The sequence below is a fragment of the Capricornis sumatraensis genome, chromosome 15, assembly GCF_032405125.1.
Source record: "Capricornis sumatraensis isolate serow.1 chromosome 15, serow.2, whole genome shotgun sequence".
NCBI classification, from domain to species: Eukaryota; Metazoa; Chordata; class Mammalia; order Artiodactyla; family Bovidae; genus Capricornis; species Capricornis sumatraensis.
In genome coordinates this window covers 16,028,194-16,048,951 of record NC_091083.1, presented here as the reverse complement: position 1 = coordinate 16,048,951, position 20,758 = coordinate 16,028,194, and the positions used below count along the sequence as shown (strand labels likewise).

The 20,758-nt window shown below is 41.1% G+C and overlaps 1 protein-coding gene across 1 annotated transcript in view; it reads right to left on the bottom strand.

Annotated features, from left to right (window-relative positions):
* Positions 1–20,758, bottom strand: part of TAF3 (TATA-box binding protein associated factor 3) — a 117,685-nt gene that overhangs the window by 10,124 nt on the left and 86,803 nt on the right. Inside the window, exon 4 of the mRNA XM_068987455.1 lies at positions 13,383–13,465. Coding sequence (XP_068843556.1) covers positions 13,383–13,465 — 83 coding nt within the window. The remainder of the gene's footprint in view (positions 1–13,382; positions 13,466–20,758) is intronic.

Sequence of the window (20,758 nt, the reverse complement as noted above, 5' to 3'; positions counted from 1 at the left end):
CCTCTGTAAATAGCATGAAAAAAAATAGTTATAGCCTGTGCTACACATGTAGATGTATGTTGTTGCTGTTGCTGTTTAGTCACTAAGTCATGTCTCTTTTGTGACTCCATGGACTGTAGCCCACCAGGCTCCTCTGTCCATGGGACTATCCCAGTAAGAATACTGGAGTGGGTTGCCATTTCCTCCTCCAGGGGATCATCTTGACCCAGGGATCAAACCTGGATCTCTTGCTTGGCAGGCAGATTCTTTACCCTGAGCCAGCAGGGAAGCCCAGAGAGATAAATACACACACACACACACATACACACAAACACACATATATATATATATACTTCCACCTTTGTGGGCTAAAGAAGCAGAAATAACTGATTAAAATTCTAAGCACATGTTTGAAATGCCTCTCTGGTCCTCCCACTTGGGCTTTCTAGCAGGTACCTGGGCAGACTAGGCCACATCTTGGGGAGAAATCTGAGCTGGAAGGAAAGATTTGAGAATCATCACCGCCTAACTTTGAAAAGAACAAAAAAAGAAAATTTAGGGAGAAAGAACAGAGTGGTGGATCAAGGGCAAGAAGAGAAAGTGAGCAAAGAAAAACAGAAGCAATGATGGAGAAAGAGAGCATCGTGTCAAGGAAAACAAGGATGAGAGGTTTTCAAAAAGGCTTGGGGGGAAGAAGGTATTGGAAGAACAGGAAGGATGAAGTCTCAGGGCTGCGGCATTGTCTCAGGATGCATTTAATCATCTTAATGAGAAGCTTCAGGAAAGTTTCCAGAGCAGAAACCAGGATGTGGTGAGTTGAGAAATAAAACGGGGGGCAGGGGGCGGAATTGGAAGAAAGTCCATGTAAGGAATACGCTTTGAAAAGTGAAAATGAGAAGAGGCATCTATGTGACCTTTCCCTCACCTGGAGGGGAGGCTGGTGGGCGTTGTGTGTGTGAGGGTCAGGATGGTAGAACCCAAGGGAAGACTGGAGAAGGGAAAAGAAGATGATTACAGATGGGAGGAGGTAACAAAGGAGGTGGGGGTGGGGGTGGGGGGCGGCGAAGGGCAGGGCCAGGAAAGGTGGGGATGGAGAAGGAATGATGGGTCCTGAAGGTCAGGAGGGATGCTGGGCTCCTTCCTGGACCAGGCTGAAGGACAAGCTGTGAGGACAGATGCAGCTCTGGAACCCGGAAGAGTGAATCCAAACAGGGGTGATACGGCCAGTCAGTCCCCGCAACGACAAGTCCCTGAACCCAACCTGTGTGGGTTCTCCGTCACAGAGGTCGGGCTGGGACGTGAGTGTTCATCTCACAAGGAGGCCGGGGCGGGGACAGAGAGGAAGAAACATCACACTGTGCCTCTAAAGTCCCTATGGAAATGTTTTAATATTGAAGTGAAAGTGTTAGCCGCTCAGTTGTGTCCGGCTCTTTGCAACTCCACGACTGTAGCCTGCCAGGATCCTCTGTCCATGGGATTCTCCAGGCAAGAATTGTGGAGTGGGTTGCCATTCCCTTCTCCAGGGGGATTTTCCCAACCCAGGGATCAAACCTAGATCAAAACTCTTCTGCATAGCAGGCAGATTTTTTTTACCATTGAGCCAGCCCTACAAAATGATAGGAAGGATAGGATGCGAAGGATTTAAATGATCTGTATTGTTGTCAGTAATAAAAAGAATGTTCTCATTAGGAGGTCTACACTCTCTTTAAACACTAGAAGTGCAAGTAGTTTGATCTTTAGGGGAAATTATAGGTAAGACAGTATCCAAAAGGTTACCATGATATAGCTAAATTACCTCTGCCTGTCACAGGTTAAAGAACATTTAAATTCTGGAAGTTCACATCAGCTTTTTCTAGATAACAAATCTTAAGTACCTTCCTATATTCACTCAATTAGTGATCCTGGGCCTTGATAACACAGCAGAGAGGAACTTTCCAACTATCATTCAAATCATATCTAAAAAGGTGGTCATAAATATTTTAAAACCTAAGTGAACTAAATAAGACCTAGACCCATTAAGGATAAGATCTTTTACAACAAATTAAATAAAACAATTTATTGAAGTCTGGACGCAAGATAAGCTAGATTTACTAGCTGACCTTTTATTCATTTAAAGAACAAAATTAGCTCTAATTGCATTAGAATGGAATCCAGTAAATTTTCCCCAGTCTTCTAATGTGGCATCCGTGTAAGGACTGCTGTAATTGTTTACAAGTAAGATGGAAATGCTTTGATTATAATCTTTCCACTTGTTTTACTGGGTAGTAAAAACATTTCCCAAAACCTGAAGCCAGTTTTTCTGACAGCATACTATTTTTTTTTTTTCTCTTGGATACACTGTATCTTTGGCGATAGTCGACAAACTACCATGCATCAAGGGAAGAAATCAAACTTGGGGATTTCATCTAAACTTTAGCTGGGTAAAAAAGAGAGAGTGCTCTAAGAAGGTCAAGATCCTCCCAGTCTGGAAAATATCAGAAAAGGGCTGAAGACCCGAGCAAGAAAAATGTTAACGACCTGCTTCCTCTTGGAATTATAACTGAGATATATGGGTTTGAGTCTGTTGAATTTATCAATATAAGTACAAAAAGTAGCAAGAATAATGGCTACCACCCACAATTTGTGTTCTCATTGTTCAGCGGCTAGGAAATTTCATTTGTCATGGTACCATATTTCACTAGCATTAAAAATAAGTTATTTGCCATAGATTTTAAATACAGTCATTCTTAAGTTTTTTATCCTTATTTATTAATTTTTGGGGGGGTCACTGTTCTTTTAGATAGCTTCTCATACAGGCAAAATACCTATGAATGAAATGTTTCTGTGTCAGCAGCAAGTTAACCATGGCAAAGCAAAGAAAACTATCAACACTTTTCAATCTTTTTTTTTTTTTTTAATCAAAGCAGACAGTTTTACTGCAAGGGAAACAAATTAAAAATAGAAGAACAAAAGGCTTTCCAAGTCTGACGGGACGATGGTCTGAAATGTTCTTGAACTTTATTTCTAAAGGATCATCTTTTTTTTTTTAAACAACAAGCTCCCCTGCTCTGCCTCTTCAACATGCTTTTATTAAAACATGAACTTGACTGCCTTTCTCTACATAAAAGAAAAGCATATCAATCATTTCTGCCTGCCCCTCCCCCTTACCCCAGTGGAAGCGCCCTTCTTTGCTTCTGGAACCTACCAGCCCTCTCCAACAGGGCTCCACGCCCTCCCACTGGGGCTGGCTGGCTCCAGGATGCGAGCCAACAAGGGGTGCTGTCAAGTGGGGGCGTTCAGCCTATGAGCACAGAAAGAACCACGCCGGCCAAGAGCAACCGGGACCATCTCTGCCTCCACACAGAGGCCAGACAGAGGAAAAGAAAGTGAGCAGGGTCTCAATGACACTTTTTGAACCTTGGTTAAAGTCACCTTGCCTAAAGTCAAATAAACCGCTTTAACCATGGATTGAGCTAGTTTGATTAGGGTTTCTGTTACTTGAGCCCAGAATCCTGACTAATAGAAAGCAGGAGACGTGTCTCAGCTGGAGAAAGGAGGACTCTTTATGAAGCACCTGCACTGTGTGTGCTTCAAGGCTACACCCTTGGACTAGGGGTTGGTCTAAGCAACAGTCAAAGAAAAAAATGCCTTTCATCTGCTGTAAAAGCTGCAATGGAAGACAGCTATTTTGCCATCAGGTTCCTATGGAAATAAAACTTCAAATTTAGCATCTTGAAAAACGTCTCTGCTGAGAAACTAAGGGGTACCTTCTTTTTTTAAAAATGTATCTCACTCTGCCCTTATTGCTAGGAAGTCGTGATCATATCTGAAGGATAAATTTTCTTTTTTCCTCACCTTGTTCTTGGTTTCCTAGTATTTTCCAGTATCTTTATTTTATGTTCTCTAAGTCACTCTTAAATTTATTAAACTAGAAAAAAGCTACATATGAATAAACAACATATTAAGTGTACAAAAATATGCAGAAAGTGAAATAAAAATAATTTGCTATTATTTTTCTAAAGAATTTGCCACTAAAATACCACTATACACTTTTACCTATTAAATGTCTTTCAGTTAAATCTGGTTACATAAGAACATAAAATGCTTACCTTCTTTAAAAATATTTTAAATGGTTATTTTTGTAATTGTGCATAGTTATCCTCTATTTCTGGTTGTACTGTCAAAAAGAGTTAATCAGAAAAGTTTGGATCACAGAAAAGACAGCAAATATCTATACTTAACTTTACATTTTTAAAGGTTAACCATTTATTTTTCAGAATTAATGAGCAAAAAGTTTTAGCTTCCATTATTATGGTATATATAGATAATTTAGAAATTACAACTGTTAAGCAGCCTCAGTTCAAGAGGAAGGGGACATATGTATCTTTGGCTGATTCATGTTAATGTACGGCAGAAACCAACACAATATTGTAAAGCAATTATCCTTTAATTAAAAATAAATAAATTTTTTAAAAAAGAAGCCTCCTCCCAGGCATAAACTAAACTCTATAAACTGCAACAAAAAACTGAATTATTTACAGGAAAAGGAAAGCATCAATTTTCAGCACCTCTGCTAAGAGAGCTCTGATTAATGAAAGAATTTCCTGAATTGTAAGAAATCTGATAATACTCAAGGCTATGGTGACAAAGTGTTAGCAGAAGGAAAACTCTAGTTGCCAGCAGTAAAGTCGTCAACGAAAAGTACTTTGGCAAATTGTGTGCATTTTGGGAAAAGGATTAAACTTGTAACAAGAGTATCTATTGTGTCCTCTCAGCCAAAAGAAAAGTTAGAATTATTAATGGTAATGATATTGTTTTCATGAAAGTGACACAGAACGATTCTGGGTCACTTGACCAAACAGTATTGGGTATTATCTGGAACAATGACTGAGCATGCCTGGATGTGTGTACGCTAAGCCACTCAGTCATGTCCGACGCCTTGCGACCCTTTGGACTGTAGCCCACTGGGCTCTTCTGTCCTTGGGATTCTCTAGGCAAGACTACTAGAGTGGGCTGCCGTTTCCTCCTGCAAGGGATCTCCTGACCCAGGGACTGAACCTGTGTCTCTTATGTCTTCTGCATTGGTTCTTTACCACCAGCGCCACTTGGGAAGCTGGCTGATGTGTGGAGGGGCCCAACTCATTACCTGTCCCTGGTGAGCTCTCTGAGCCAGGGCAGCAGTGCCCTGAGAGCAGGACCAGCTCCAAGCTTCTCCAGTACAGCAGCCCCACCAACCTGGGCAAATGATACTGCTGGCAGGACAGCCACTTGGCCCGCGCCCCCAAAAGAGCCACAGGACAGACGGAGGAAAGGACAGACCCACCTCCCCGGTGCCAGCGAGAGGAGAGCCTAAAGAGACACGGAGAAACGTGAGGAGGGGAAGACCGCGTAACCCCCAACCACCATTACCCTCAAATCTTTACATACGAGGGCCTTTCCTCTTAATACTCTGCCAATACTTTAAGTTGCCTTTTTAAATGAGATGCTCCTTTAATAGAACTTTGCGCTTTATAAATATAACCTCACAGTTAACGCTCCACATGTCTCTTCTGACAATCCTGTCTAAGCAGTCCTGCCCCTCAGATGCTCCCTCGCTTACACCACTGTGTTCTGTCCATATCCCTCACAGGAATGGCTAAATGCACGGACACCAAAAGTCAGCCCAATTTTCCTAGGCTTACTGAAAATAAACTGACTCAGTAATGACAAGACTGGGACAACAAATAACATGGCGACTGTGCTGCCACTTGGCCAGCCCATAGCACCTCTGATCCCGAGGGGCACTCACCGTCCCTTCCAGCACCAAGTCCAGGGGGACCTCAACAGCATCCGTATTGACCTGACCAATCTGATGTTAGGCGCTGCTCCCAGGCCAGCTAAACCTACCTGCTCTCTCGGCATCACGGCAAAGCTTGGCCGTTAGGCCAGACTCAGTTATTCGTCGATTTACTTGAGTGCATTCTTTCTTCCCATTCACACCACCCCTGCAAGCTACAGATGCTGAGTCTGTAACTTCAGGATCAGTATTTTAGTTTCCTCTTCAATATAGACTAAGGGGAACTCTGGGTCCTCATTCCTGGGATACCTGTTAAAGGAATCTGAGGTGCCTGGAGAGTCACCTTGAACTTTAACACAATCAGGAGGTGGCACTGGATCCCCACAGACCCTTTAAACCACACTCGGCAGGAGCGTTCAATCAAGGGGGACAAGGGCCCTCTGTCTGGCTTTCAGGAACAATAACAGAAGAGAGGAAACAGTCTAATCTCAAAGCACTTTCCTGGATCACGGGTCAGAGGCATCATTTCTTTATATAAGATTTAGAAACTAAATATTGTCCTAGAGATCTTCCAACAAGAGGGTATAATTTAAACTCTGTAAAGTGGTTTTTTTTTTCCTATGGTTTCAAAAAACTCTACTCTCTGCCTGTTCTTCAGAAACAAACAACTCCTCCCCCTAGACTATTCAAACCCCCCTTTGAGTTCTAGTCTACTCATTAATTCCACTTCAAAAGAGCATCATTACAGCCCCAGGTGAATACAAACTACATAAAGCCATGTTTGTATGAATCTGCCGTCTCTTTTCCATCATTACTGCCAAGGAATAAGCCATGATCCCTATACTACAACAATAAAAGATTACTTTTAATTTCATATAATTTTCAAGTGTCATAAAGTGTTATCCTTCTTTTAATTTCTTTCAGCCGAGCCATAAAAAACACACAGTGGGATGGACTGGCCCATGGCCGTAGCTTGTTGACCACTGATTTAGATTTGAAAGAACAAAAAAACAAAAAGAACCCCTCTTTCCTGATTATGTTGTATTTTATATAAAATCCTATTGCTTATAGCAATGGGGCTTGCATAACTCAATGAAGCTATGAGCCACGCCGTGTAGGGCCACACAAAACAGGTTATAGTGGAGAATTCTGACAAAACGTGGTCCACTGGAGGAGAGAACGGGAAACTGCTCCAGTATTCTTGCCTTGAAGGTCCCGTGGACAGCATAAAAAGGCAAAAAAATATGACACCGGAAGACGGGAATGTGGGAAGGCATTCAATATGCTATGGGGAAGAGTGGAGGGCAATTACTAATAGCTCCAGAAAGAATGCAGAGGCTGGGCCAAAGCAGAAGCGACGCCCAGTTGTGGATGTGCCTGGTGGTAAAAGTAAAGTCCGATGCTGTAAAGAACAATATTGCAGAGGAACCTGGAATGTTAGGTCCATGAATCAAGGTAAGCTGGATATGGTCAAGCAAGAGATGGCAAGAGTGAACATCCATATCTTAGGAATCTGTGAACTAAAATGGATGAGAATGGGCGAATTTAATTCAGATGACCATTATATCTACTACTATGGGCAAGAATCCCTTAAAAGAAATGGAGTAGCCCTCATAGTCAATCAAAGAGTCCGAAATACAGTATCTGGGTGCAATTTCAATAGTGACAGAACGATCCTGGTTTGCTTCCAGGGTAAACCATTCAACATAGTAATCCAAGTCTGTGCCCCAACCTCTGATGCTGAAGAACCTCAAGTAGACTGGTTCTCTGAAGACCTACAAGATCTTCTAGAACTAACACCAAAAAAAAGATGTCCTTTTCATCACAGGGGACTGGAATGCAAAAGTAGGAAGTTAAGAGAGAACTGGAGTAACAGGCAAGTTTGGCACTGGAGTACAAAATGAAGAAGAGTGAAGGCTAACAGTGTTGCCAAGAGAACACCCTGGTCACAGCAAATAACTTCCAACAACACAAGAGACTACTTTACACATGGACATCATCAGATGGTCAATACTGAAAGCAGACTGATCATTCTGCATCAGTAGTCAGTTCAGTTCAGTTACTCAGTTGTGTCCGACTCTTTGCAACCCCATGGACTGCAGCACACCAGGCTTCCCCGTCCATCACCAACTCCTGGATTATTTTGCATCTTTGCAGCCAAAGATGGGGAAACTCTATACAGTTAGCAAAAGTAAGACCTGGGGCTGACTGTGGCTCAGATCACGAGCTCCTTATTGCAAAATTCAGGCTTAAATTGAAGAATGCAGGGAAAACCACTAGGCCATTCAGGTATGACCTAAATCAAATCCCTTATGATTATATAGTGGGGGTGACAAATAGATTCAAGAGATTAGATCTGGTAAAGAGAGTGCCTATAGAACTATGGACAGAGATTTGTAACACTGTACAGGAGGCAGTGATCAAAACCATCCCAAAGAAAAAGAAATGCAAGAAGGCAAAGTGATTGACTGAGGAAGTCTCACAAATAGCTGAGGAAAGAAGAGAAGTGAAAAGCAAGGGAGAAAGGGAAAGAGCTAACCACTGGATACACAGTTCCAGAGAACAGCAAGGAGAGGTAAGAGGCCTTCTTCAATGAACACTGCAAAGAAATAGAGGAAAGCAATAAAATGGAAAAGATTAGAGATCTCTTCAAGAAGCAGAAGAGATTAAGAAGAGGTGGCAAGAATACACAGAAGAACTATACAAAAGATATATCTTAATGACTAGGATAACTAAGATTGTGTGGTCATTCACCTAGAGCCAGACATCCTGGAGTGTGAAGTCAAGTGGGCCTTAGGAAGCATTACTACAAACAAAGTTAATGGAGGTGTTGGAATTCCAGATGAGCTATTTCAAATCCTAAAAGCTGAAGTTGTTAAGGTGTTGCCCTCAATATGTGAGCAAATTTGGAAAACTCAGCAGTGCTCACAAGCCTGGAAAAGGTCAGTTTTCATTCCAATCCCAAAGAAGGGCAATGCCAAAGAATGTACAAACTACCATATGACTGCACTCACTTCACATGCTAATTTTACATTTCACAAGGTAATGCTCAAAATCCTTCAAGCTATGCCTATGCTTCAGCAGTATGTGAACTGAGACCCTCCAGATGTACAAGCTGGGTTTAGAAAAAGCAGAAGAAGCAAGCAAAGCAACTGACAAAGAATTAATCTCAAAAATGTATATGCAAAAAAAAAAAAAAAAATATATATATATATAAGCAGCTCAAGCAGCTCAATACCAGAAAAATAAACAACCCATTCAAAAAATGGGCCAAAGAACTAAACAGACATTTCTCCAAAGAAGACATACAGATGGCTAACAAACACATCAAAAGATGCTCAATATCACTCATTATCAGAGAAATGCAAATCAAAACCATAATGAGGTACCATCTCATGCTGGTCAGAATGGCTGCTATCAAAAAGTCTACAAACAATAAATGCTGGAGAGGGTGCAGAGAAAAGGGAACCCTCTTACACTGTTGATGGGAATGCAAACTAGTACAGCTACTATGGAGAACAGTGTGGAGATTCCTTAAAAAACTGGAAATAGAACTGCCATACGACCCAGCAATCCCACTGCTGGGCATACACATGGAGGAAACCAGAAATGAAAGAGACACACGTACCCCAATGTTCATCGAAGCACTATTTACAATAGCTAATCAAGTGTTCTTGCCTGGAGAATCCCAGGGACGGCAGAGCCTGGTGGGCTGCCGTCTATGGGGTCACACAGAGTCGGACACGACTGAAGTGACTTAGCAGCAGCAGCAGCAGGACATGGAAGCAACCTAGATGTCCATCGGCAGACAAATGGATAAGAAAGCTGTAGTACATATACACAATGGAATATTAACTCAGCTATTAAAAAGAATGCATTTGAATCAGTTCTAATGAGGTGGATGAAACTGGAGCCTATTATACAGAGGGAAGTAAATCAGAAAGAAAAACACCAATACAGTATATTAATGCACATATATGGAATTTAGAAAGATGGTAATGATGATGCTATATGCCAGACAGCGAAAGAGACATAGAAATAAAGAACAGACTTTTGGACTCTGTGGGAGAAGGCGACGGTGGGATGATTTGAGAGAATAGCATTGAAACGTGTCTATTATCATATGTGAAATAGATCAACAGTCCAGGTTCGATGCATGAGACAGGGTGCTCAGGGCCGGTGCACTGGGATGACCCTGAGGGATAGGATGGGGAGGGAGGTGGGTTCAGGATGGGGGACACATGTACACCCATGGCTGATTCATGTCAATGTATGGCAAAAACCACTACAGTATTGTAAAGTAATTAGCCTCCAATTAAAACAAATAAATTAATTTTAAAAAGATAAAATCCACCTCCCCCAATTTTTTTATTAGGGTATACCTGATTTACAATGTTGTGTTATCAATATCAATTTCTATTTCTAATACTGATGAATGGAAACACTGAGAAATCTTGTTCACATAAATAAGCAAACAGAAATGAAAAGTGATTTGTTATAGTAGGGACACTCGATTCTTTGAATGTCTTCTGAACTAAGTGCCAAAAATGAAAAAAAAAAAAAAAAAAAAGGGAAAGGCAGAGGAACCAGAGAGCAAACTGTTAACATTCTTTGGATCATGGAGAAAGCAAGGGGATTCCAGCAAAACATCTACTTTAGCTTAACTGACTATACCTCACTGACTCTGCTGAAGTCTTTGTGTGGATCACAAAAAACCCGTAGAAATTCTTAAAGAAAAGAAAATACCAGAAAACCTTACCAGTCTCATGAGAAACTTGTATGTGGGTCAGGAAACAATAGTTAGAACCTTACATGGAACAACAGACTAGTTCAAAATTGGGAAAGGAGTACATCAAGGCTGTATATTGTCACCCTGCTTATTTAACTTCTATGCTGAGTACATCATACGAAATGCTGGGCTGGATGAATCACAAGCTGGAACTGAGACTACCGGCAGAAATATCAATAACCTCAGATATGCAGATAATACCACTCTAATGGCAGAAAGCGAAGAGGAACTAAAAAGCCTCTTGATGAGGGTGAAAGAGGAAAGTGAAAAGATGGTTTGAAACTCAACATTCAAAAAAAGATCATGGCATCTGATCCCATCACTTCAGGGCAAATAGAAGGGGAAAAAATAGAAGCAGTGACAGATTTTCTTTTCTTGGGCTCCAAAATCACCGCGGATGGTCACTGCAGCCACAAAATTAAAAGACACTTGCTCCTTGAAAGAAAAGCTGTGACAAACCTAGACAGCACATTTAGAAGCAGAAACCTCACTTTGCTGACAAAGGTCCATAGAGTCAAAGGTATGGTTTTTCCTGTAGTCATGTATGGATGTGAGAGCTGGACCATAAAGAAGGCTGAGTGCTGAAGAACTGATGCTTTCGAATTGCAGTGTTGGAGAAGAGTTAAGAGTCCCTTGGACTGCAAGGAGATCAACCCTGAATATTCACTGGAAGGACTGATGCCGAAGCTGAAGCTCCAATACTTTGGCCACCTGATGCGTAGAATCGACCCTCTGGAAGACCCTGATGCTGAGAAAAATTGAAGGCAAAAGGAGAAGGGGTTAGCAAAGGATGAGATGGTTGGACTGTACCATTGACTCAATGGACAAGAACTTGAGCAAACTCCAGGAGACAATGGAGAAGAGAGGAGTCTGGTGTGCTGCAGTCCATGGGGCCGCAAAGAGTCAGAGGGGACTTAGCAACTGAACAACATGTGCTGCGGTCCATGGGGCCGCAAAGAGTCAGAGGGGACTTAGCAACTGAACAACAACATGTGACTCGGGCCTCTTTTTCTTTCAAGTTTAAACTGTAATATATTTCACTTAATTTATTCCTTTCTTCATTATAAGTATATATTTCCTTGGGTCTGACTTCGGTCAAATGATTGATTATTCATATGATATGGGAGTTATTTCCCTAAATATCAGAAAGTTCACGTTACATGTTATACTTTCAAGGACAATTTGTCTAGACTGGGTACTATAATTTCCCTAATACTGGACATTCTGTTCCAGAGTCATAGGATCTATTTCTCACAACTTCCAATATCTTAGGTATATGAGTGATTTATTGAGAGGAAAAGGAATCAGTCAACCAAATACCTGAAAGATGTTTAAAGGCAGATGTGATGAATACTACTATCAATGCCTTTCTAAAAACCTTATTCCTCTAAAGGAATAAGCAAGCCAAACTTGTATGTGTAAGGAAAGGTGAGGTAATGGTGATTTAGGACAAAACTGGAATAAAATATGAATGGGTAGGAGAAAAGTATTTGTCCAGAGATAGGTAAGAGTATCTTTCCTTCAGAGAAATGAACCCAAGGACAGGATTTCTAAGGAGATGGCAGGTACAGGTGCTTTGGTTGGGTCACTATGCTAACTAGCCCTCTGCTCTCTAATGGCTGAGGGATAAGGACATGATTATAATTTAGGCAAGAAAAGCACTGACCAGATTTTCTTCTTTCAATCTTCAGAAGAATACACACTCTCCTAGAAGGCCATGTTTGCCCCCACAACATCATTCATCGGAATGACGCTGGACTTTTTCTCAGTATTACATTTGGAATTAACAGAAGCCGTGGCTGCATAAAATACACGCTACACACAAACTCTAAGATGGAATGAATGATGAGGATGCAAAGCAAACTTGCTGTTGTCTACTCTACCTACTAAATAAATAAGTTCATGGCTCCTACTTTGATCTTTATAGTTAAAAACTGAATGAAAGTTAAATGCCTTGTAAACCTATTTTCTATATAACATTTGATTGCTTGTGATGTAAACTAATCCATCTTTAGGCTTTACTGGTAAAAAATACGGTTGTTAATTTGTACTCTGAGCTTGTAAAATTCACTGAAATGATGCATAGTATGATTTTTAGATGAATGATTTTCAACATGATTTGCAAAAAAAAAATCCATGTTCATCACCTTATGAGGATCACATAAGAGCATTGTAAGCCTTAATTCATATCACAAAAATGAATAAAAGAAACACAGCCAACAAATTTACTTTGAAGAAGGATAGGCCGATGTGATGATTCCATGAAATTAAGAAGAAAACAGTAAACACCAGGTCTACATTTCCAGTTCTCTCTTAAAAAAAAAGGGGTGGATTATTCAGACTTCAGTTGTCACTGATACAGTGCTTGACCAAGCTTTTGGCATTATCCTTGTTTTATATGCACACACAGAATAAAACCATGTGCCATCTGAGCAGGAAGAGAATCTTCATTCTTCATCCTGGTGACAGAGAACACACGTTTGAGAAGGCTTAATACTACATCCACCTGGATGTAATGTGGGGAGTCAGTCCATTCAGTAGTTTCTTATTTTTCAGATAGTCGGGGCCTCACAAACTAAGCAGAAACAATATCCTGCATTAGTCTTTAAAAGAAGAGAAGAACTGGGGCAAGGGGGTTGGGGGTGGGGTGGGCAGAAAGGCTCCTATATGTTAAATAAAGCAGTAAGCATTTACTCTGAGAAAGAAAGCAATAAATATTTGAGAATGAAGACTTCTCAAAATAAAGCCTGATTGTACATGTTCACATTGGAAAGATCCACAGAGTTCTAATCCATTAGGGAAGAGGAATGAAAGTTAAGTTCAATCTCTTGCCCTCTACATCGAAACGTCAGTACTTACATCTTGTCTTGGCCGGCTCCAACTCTGAGAGTCAGTCTGGGGATAACGGGGCTTGGGGCTGGGACCACGGGCTCCACTTTGATCTGTTGAAAACAGTACATTAGAGTCAATTACACATTTCTCAACAGAAGTACCACCTCCCTTTTCTCCTACTTCCTCATCCCCACAAACTTGATAGGCTTTTGAGTTTCAAGCGTGGCTGAGGTGCTAGAGGTGAAGCTAACCCGGGGCTCTTTAGTTTTCATTTCTCCAAGACTCAGGGTCATGAGAAATCCCCCAAATTTTAAACACTTTAAATATGGGAGCTATTTCTGTATCTGCTTAGTTTTGATTAATTTCTCGGATTTTATTGTCAGAATTTTTAAACAAGAATTGTTGCTTCGGTCATTCAATGGAACATTTATGTGACTGCCAGACTTAATATAAATAGGAAAAAACTGCAGAAAGAGCTTCATTATAAGATTAAATTTATGGGTCTTGAAAAACATTAAACTCATCTTGCGTTTATCACGCCTATAAGAAAACTGACACACCCAGTGTAATCACAGCACTGAACTGCTTCATTTTTTGGCTGCTAGTAGAAAAGTGACCTAAAATACTATAAGAGACAAAACATATGTACTTAGGAAGAATTCATGGTGAAGGCAGTGACTGCTGAGTAAGTTGAAGACACCAGCTCAAATGGTTGAGCTAATAATCAGAAAGGGAACATACAAATTACCTATGGTATTGAAAGGGCTTCTTCACAATTTCTGACCTGCAGATCCTCTATAGTAAAATCAGTATTTTAAATGAACAAAATGAGAAAAAGCTCTGCAGTTCAAATTATCACCTACACCACAGTTGTTCAACAGGGTTTTCACTGGCATTCTCAGTGGGGTGGTTTGTTGCTGAGCAGATGTCCCAGGCACTGCCAGGCGTCAACACCCCTGGCTCGGCAGGACGCTGCTAGTCACTGTGACAACTGCTCCAAACCTCTGATCTATGTATTTCAAGCTCAAGAGAAATTAAGAAAAGAAATCGTGCAGTGGTTCTAAAGGGGAAGGAGTTTATAACACAGTGCTCAATATATTGCCACTGGCCAAAAAGTTCATCTTGGTGTTTTCCCTATGATATTAAGGAAAAACCCAAAGGAACTTCTGGGTCAACCCAATAGTACTCACAGAAACAATATGTTGCACATTCGTCAAATCTACCATGTTTTATATGTTTTAACCTGTCCCCTTCTTGAGTTTTGTTTGTTTTCTGTAAATCGTGGTCCCATCAAGATCTATGACTTCGTTCACTCTCTTGAGCAGTGCATGACACACAGGAGGCACTCAACCAACATCTGTTGAATGAACCACTTATCCTGCAAGCATCCTCAACTCCTTGCTTCTCAGTCATTTCACCATTTGTCCAGGACCAATCTGAAATCATTCCCCAGAGCACTAATTCCCAAGAAAAAATTTAAAACTGCTCCAGCTTCTGCCATCAAAACTCCAGTTTCATCTGTGCCTTTAAGACTGTCTGCCTATTTGGACTCTCTGCTAAACTAGGTAAGAGTGGAAACCGTGCCTGCTCTGTGCATTGCTATTTCCCAGTGCCTGTTGTAGGGTCTGACACTTAAGTGCCTAAGACATATTTTAAGAATCGATTGGAAGCAATGATTTCAAACATTTACAGCGTTTAAGACCCATCCCATGATTTCCTTCCCCTTCTGCTCATCAAACCCCACAGGAAAAAATGCTGAAACCACTGGGCACAGCTCCTTCCATTCCCTACAAGCGTCTGCACCCACAATTACACTAGAGTCCGTCTCCTCTAGTCTGTGAAAGAAACTTCCTCCTTATTTGCGGCATCTCCACCTTCTCAGTTCCATCATTTTCCTCCAGCTTTCTAATGCGCTCAACCGTCATTTAAAAAACTTACCTCCCCTTTACCCTCCAGCTGATGACCTCTCACACGTTCTAGTCTTTACTTCATCATCTCCATAAATTCACTCCTCACCCAACATCACTCTACCTTCTGGCCCAACTAAAGCCACTCTTTCTAGACACTCACTCTTCCCTACTGTTCCTGTCTATTCCTCCACTGAGATCTTCATCATGCTCCTTCCCTGACCCTAACAAAGTCCTCTTCTTTGCTCGCTGGGTCCTCTCCTCTTGCCACCCAACACGGACTTCACTCACATTCATGGATTCAGTCTTAGAAGTTTTCAATATGTCATCTGTTCAAAATCACCCTCTCTATACCAGCACTGACTGGAAGTAACACCAGAATATAATGCTGTCTGCTGGACATTTTCAACTAAATACTCTATAAAGATTTCACCACATCTAAATCTTATCAGTTTCCCCACAAAAACCTGCTCCTCTAAATGGTCTCACTTTTGCCCGATTCTTAATCCAGTAGTTTCCTCGAGGCTTCGGGGACCAAGGGTCACCGGGGTGGGGGCAGAGAGAGACCCACGAAAAAACCTCTGAATTCACTTTCTCTAATTCTTTGAACACAGAGGTCTATATCTAACACAAACCTGAGAACCAATGGTCTAGCCTCTTTTGTAAACTACTAAGGTTTCTATATTTTTCTCACCATTTTGTGTTACCTCTGGGAAAAAAAGTATGTCCCAAGCAAACAAACAGTTTTAAAACACTTAATGCTTGCCAGGCTGGTTCTTTTTCAGATGTTCTCATTCAGGTTCTTTAACAAACAGGTGGGGTGGGTGTCATGGTTTCCATTTTACAGACAGAATGATCATACGTGAAGCAACCACTTTCCCTTTCTTTCTGTTTCCTTTTCCTTTTCTGCTTTAAGGTCACAAAAATGGCAAAACTTGTTTTTTTAATTCAGAGAATGAAAAATTATAGAAAGTTCCTAAATTTCTTCAATTCTAAAATATTTGAGGGTCTCACACATACACTCATAAGTGATGCTAGTCTTAGAAGTAATATTCCATATTCCTTCAACCCACAATACTATTATTGAAACCCTTTAAGCTTTATTAAGAAAATAAAGCTGTTTGCCCTATCTTTTTAAAAACCTTCTGTAGTATCATTATGCTTCTCACTTTACTCTGGTCTATTCCTATTACCACTCTCACAATAATTCCAACTTACTTGCACAGCACTTCACCAAGTGTGTCCCATACACACAATCCCACGCGATCTCCATAACTCCCTAAGGTAAGTGTGGAAGGAATTATTATTCACGTGTAACTGATGGCTCAGAAAGATTGAGTGGTTTGGCCAGAGTTACAAAGTTAGTAAGCAAGTGACTGAAATTCAGTTCTCTGACCCCAAACTCATCCTCTGTCTCACCACACTATTTGTGACTCTTTGCCACATAGTTTGGGTCTTTTTTTTCTGGCAATGCTGATATCCTACACAGAACTATTCAGTTTCTTTGTCAATGTCTTTTATGATGAGCAACACGTATTTGTGAGATGGCTAGGGTAGACTATAAAATACAGTTTTTTCTCCTACGTAAAACAAACTAGCTTATATGGAAACTGAGAGGAATGTTGGCCTCACCTCCATTCAACTGAACTTGCTGGCTTTTTGAGGCTGTCTGCAATGATTTGGCGGGACAAAAAGAATCAAGGCATGGTCTTTTTACAACCTACTATTTTAAAAAGTTAAATGATACAATATGTAAAAGCAAAAGGAAACAAAAATGCAGAGCTATTTTAAGAGTCAGATTAAAAATGGTATAAATGTGCCCTGAGGACAAGAGATATTTAGTAAAATTGCTGAATTAATGAACGACTCAGAACCTGTTACCTTGGCTCAGTTTCCCCTGTAATCAGGGTGACTACCCCATCCAGAAAGAGCTTTGACAGTGAAAGCAGGAGCTGTTATTTACACCATGTAACAGGTGTAAACTGGACTGTCCCAGGCAAGCTAGAACATATGGCAACCCTACTGAAAAACTGTTAAATACTTTCATTTCATTCTTAAAGCAGATTTAACTGAAAGATAAAATTCAAGAAAGCATAGAAAAAGACTAGTAAGGATGCTAACAATGTCGATAGAGAAAGTACACTTTCTAAATAAAAATTTCTCTCCAGACTTTTGTTCACACTGACTTTATCTGAGCAGCCGCCCAGATAAAAACACAGGGACGTTTCCTACAATCATGCAGTGACTTCTCATGTGCCCATCCTGTGGCAATCAACACACTGGATGACAATGGCTTCGATTTCTTGAACAGTAAGACTGACACCATCTTTTAATGGCACGAAGCCAAAATCCAGGGGAAAGAGGAGCCTGTAAGGGTTAAAATAAAAGAAGAGTACTTTAGAGTGATGCTGAGAATTGGGGCGCGTGGAAGAGCATTTACAGTGGATTACTAAGCTTCCCAATTCACTAAAGAAGCAAAGTCCAGTAATATAAGACTCCTTTGTAGCTAACTAAAAATACATTGTCAGTGGATTTGTCCAGTTTTATGTATAAGCAATACTTCTTTCACCTGAACTAATACTAGTAGTCATATAAGCCCCTTATTGCCATGTGCTGCATTTTTTTTTGCTAATCTTCAAGGATTTAGCTTCTTTGCCACATACCTCAGGGCACCAACTGATAAAGCTCTAACTCTCCATTTTTCCAGGACACCAGCAGTGCGGCCTTGCAAAAAATGAAAATCGCTCAAGAGATTTAAAGGGGAAATTTATTTTTAAAATCCTGACTTGAAGCAAAGAGGTGGATTTTTAAAAAGCTTATCTATAAAGAATCAGTTTAAATTTAAATTCTATCTTGGAACTCTTTCATGCATTCCAGCTTTAAAGTTTATCTTCTGACAGGGACTTTCTGCAAAGGTAATGGGCAGCTTTGTCAATATAATCTGGCCAAGTTTTTACTTTCTATTTTTTTAATGTTAAACCTATTTCATTAAACACACACACACACACACACACACACACACACCTATATATGTGTGCCACTGGCAGCAAGTTCAGCCAGCACTGGTTCAGATCTCTATCTATGCTAATATATCAGAAAAACACCCCGAAATAGTATTGGTGGAAAGCTGAATATAATAACCTTAAATTTTAGATGCTCAGCTATGTCAACTGGTAACCACTCTGCTGTCTTTCTTAACAATGAAGGTCTCTACATTATTTCCATTCAGAAACATAGTCTAGCTAGCACTGATAAACTGTTTAAAATATTGAACAGATAGTCAGAAGATTTACGGTTGTGGTCAGGTATATAACAAGTGGGATCCAGTGGGGACAGTGAAACAGGATTCGGGCTCTCAGTGAGAGTTCAGTTCGTGCCTCTGTAGCCTTGGGCATGGGCTTGAGGAAGTGTCTATAAACTCAAACAAACTCATTTAACATGAAGTTACTAGTTTCTTCATGGAACAGACAGTTATAAGAAAAGGAAGGGAATATTCCCCCCTTCTTACTGAGGTTAGATTTTATTTACTGAAAGCCCCTCATTTCACTAGTCCATCATGAAAGCTGATGAGAACATGATGGAAATGAGTCAACAGTATACTTACAACAGAAAGGAAAGACGCCGGGGACCTTTCGTCAGGCGCGAGCGGGGGAGACCACTCTTCAACCCCACTTAGTCTTGGATATGCGCACAGGTAAGACGACCAGAGTAAAGCGAGGCACGGCAGGCTGCCCCAAGGGAACGTGGTGAGCAGAGTGACTGCCACCCAAGGTGCCCAGGCACCCAAGCTCACAGGCTGGAAAGGTCAGGCTGGGAACTCAGGCTTACCTCCAAAGACAGCAACGTTTATTAATTTTAAAGCCCTGATGGGCTGATTTTGATAAGTTTTTATCTTTAAAAACGGCTCCATAACCATCAAAACTGATACAAGGACGTGATTACCTCTGTTAGGTGAAACCTGTGTGGCTTGTATCTGAGCCTCCAACCATGATGGCCTGAGGGACCGGTCCTCCCCAAAGGCAGGGGTCGTTTTACCAGCTGACCTGACGTGCTCTACTCAAGTCACAGTGGCCACTGAAACCCCTACCACAGACTTTCCAGGCCTGAGATGGTGATGAAAGCAACTGTGCTCTTGATTTGCTAAGGGCTCCTCTGCCAAGTTACCACGTACCTAATGGACAGGCGGCTAACTGCTGTAAACATTTCAAAATGGGAAGTCAAGTTTGTGTGTAAAGGACCTGGTTCTTGCTGGCTGTGACCTCAATCCTGGACAAGTCACTCAGGCTGTTTCTCATCCATAAACATAAACATCCATAAACATGAGACATGTTTATGTCTCATCCATAAATATTGATAACAATACCCACCAGACCCATGTCACATGGGTGTCAGGGGAGAAACTAAGGCACGTGGAAGTGTTTTAAAATCTTCCAGGTACCACGGGAAAATAATGTAATAATAAAGCGATTTATTGTCCATTTCAAAAATGGACAAAAAGAAGAGCTGGATTTCTGTGTCTTGTTAACCTGCTGATGTTCAGTTATCAGTTTTAGAATTTTCACTCTGCTTCTTTCTATTTTAGAATAGTAGCCAAGGGAAACAGAGAAAGAATAACGTTAGGCAGGAAAATGTGAGATTATCCTGGTTAGCTCATCAGCTAAACTAATTTTCCCAGTTAAGTCTGAAAGGAAAATCAGTGCAAAAGTATGGCTTATGGAGCTGCTGTAGGTCAAATACAGTATACTTTACCATGTGGGAAATATTACTGGGTACGATTTCGTAGCCAGCCTCAAAGAGGGATGCTCCCAGAGGACAGGGAGAGGATCTCTGAGGGTCTGCATATATGGCAGCAGGAATACTTGGACACTTTTTAAGAAAGTTTAAAAGAAATTGTCTAATCAACCAGTCAACCACTGTAATCCAAAGAATGGTGGGGCGAGAGCAAAGCTATCAAGGCAGAGGTCACACCCTGTGCCACAGGGCTCGAGGTTCTTCCCGCTACAAACTGCAGGATGTATGGATACATCCGTTTCTAAGACTGTGTTCTATGGAAGCCTGAGCTACTTACATGGAAAATATTCAGCATTAGTTTCTCCCTACTAACCAGGCTGTCAGATGAGCCAGATACTCAAGAGACATGTCCCCATCTTATTAAAGCAGAAAACAGAAGGATAAGACATGTTACAGAAAGTAGAAGACAGGCATGACCTTAAATACTCGCAAAACGGCTCACCAACCAGAGAGCCGCATCAGGGAGCGAGGGCCCGTGGGCCTTGCTGTCCTCTTAGGAGGGCAGGGCCATGGTTTCGCCTGCTCTGGGAAAACTGGGTCCCGCTTTTTCCAGGTATCTACTAGTCGGCTACAGATCCGTATGCAGCAGACTTGATAATTAAAAAAAAAAAATACTATTTACAATTGAAAAGATCACGGGTCTTTTTAAACTAGCTGGAGATTAGTGTGGCTAACAGAGACATGATGGCCTGTGGATTGGGTTCC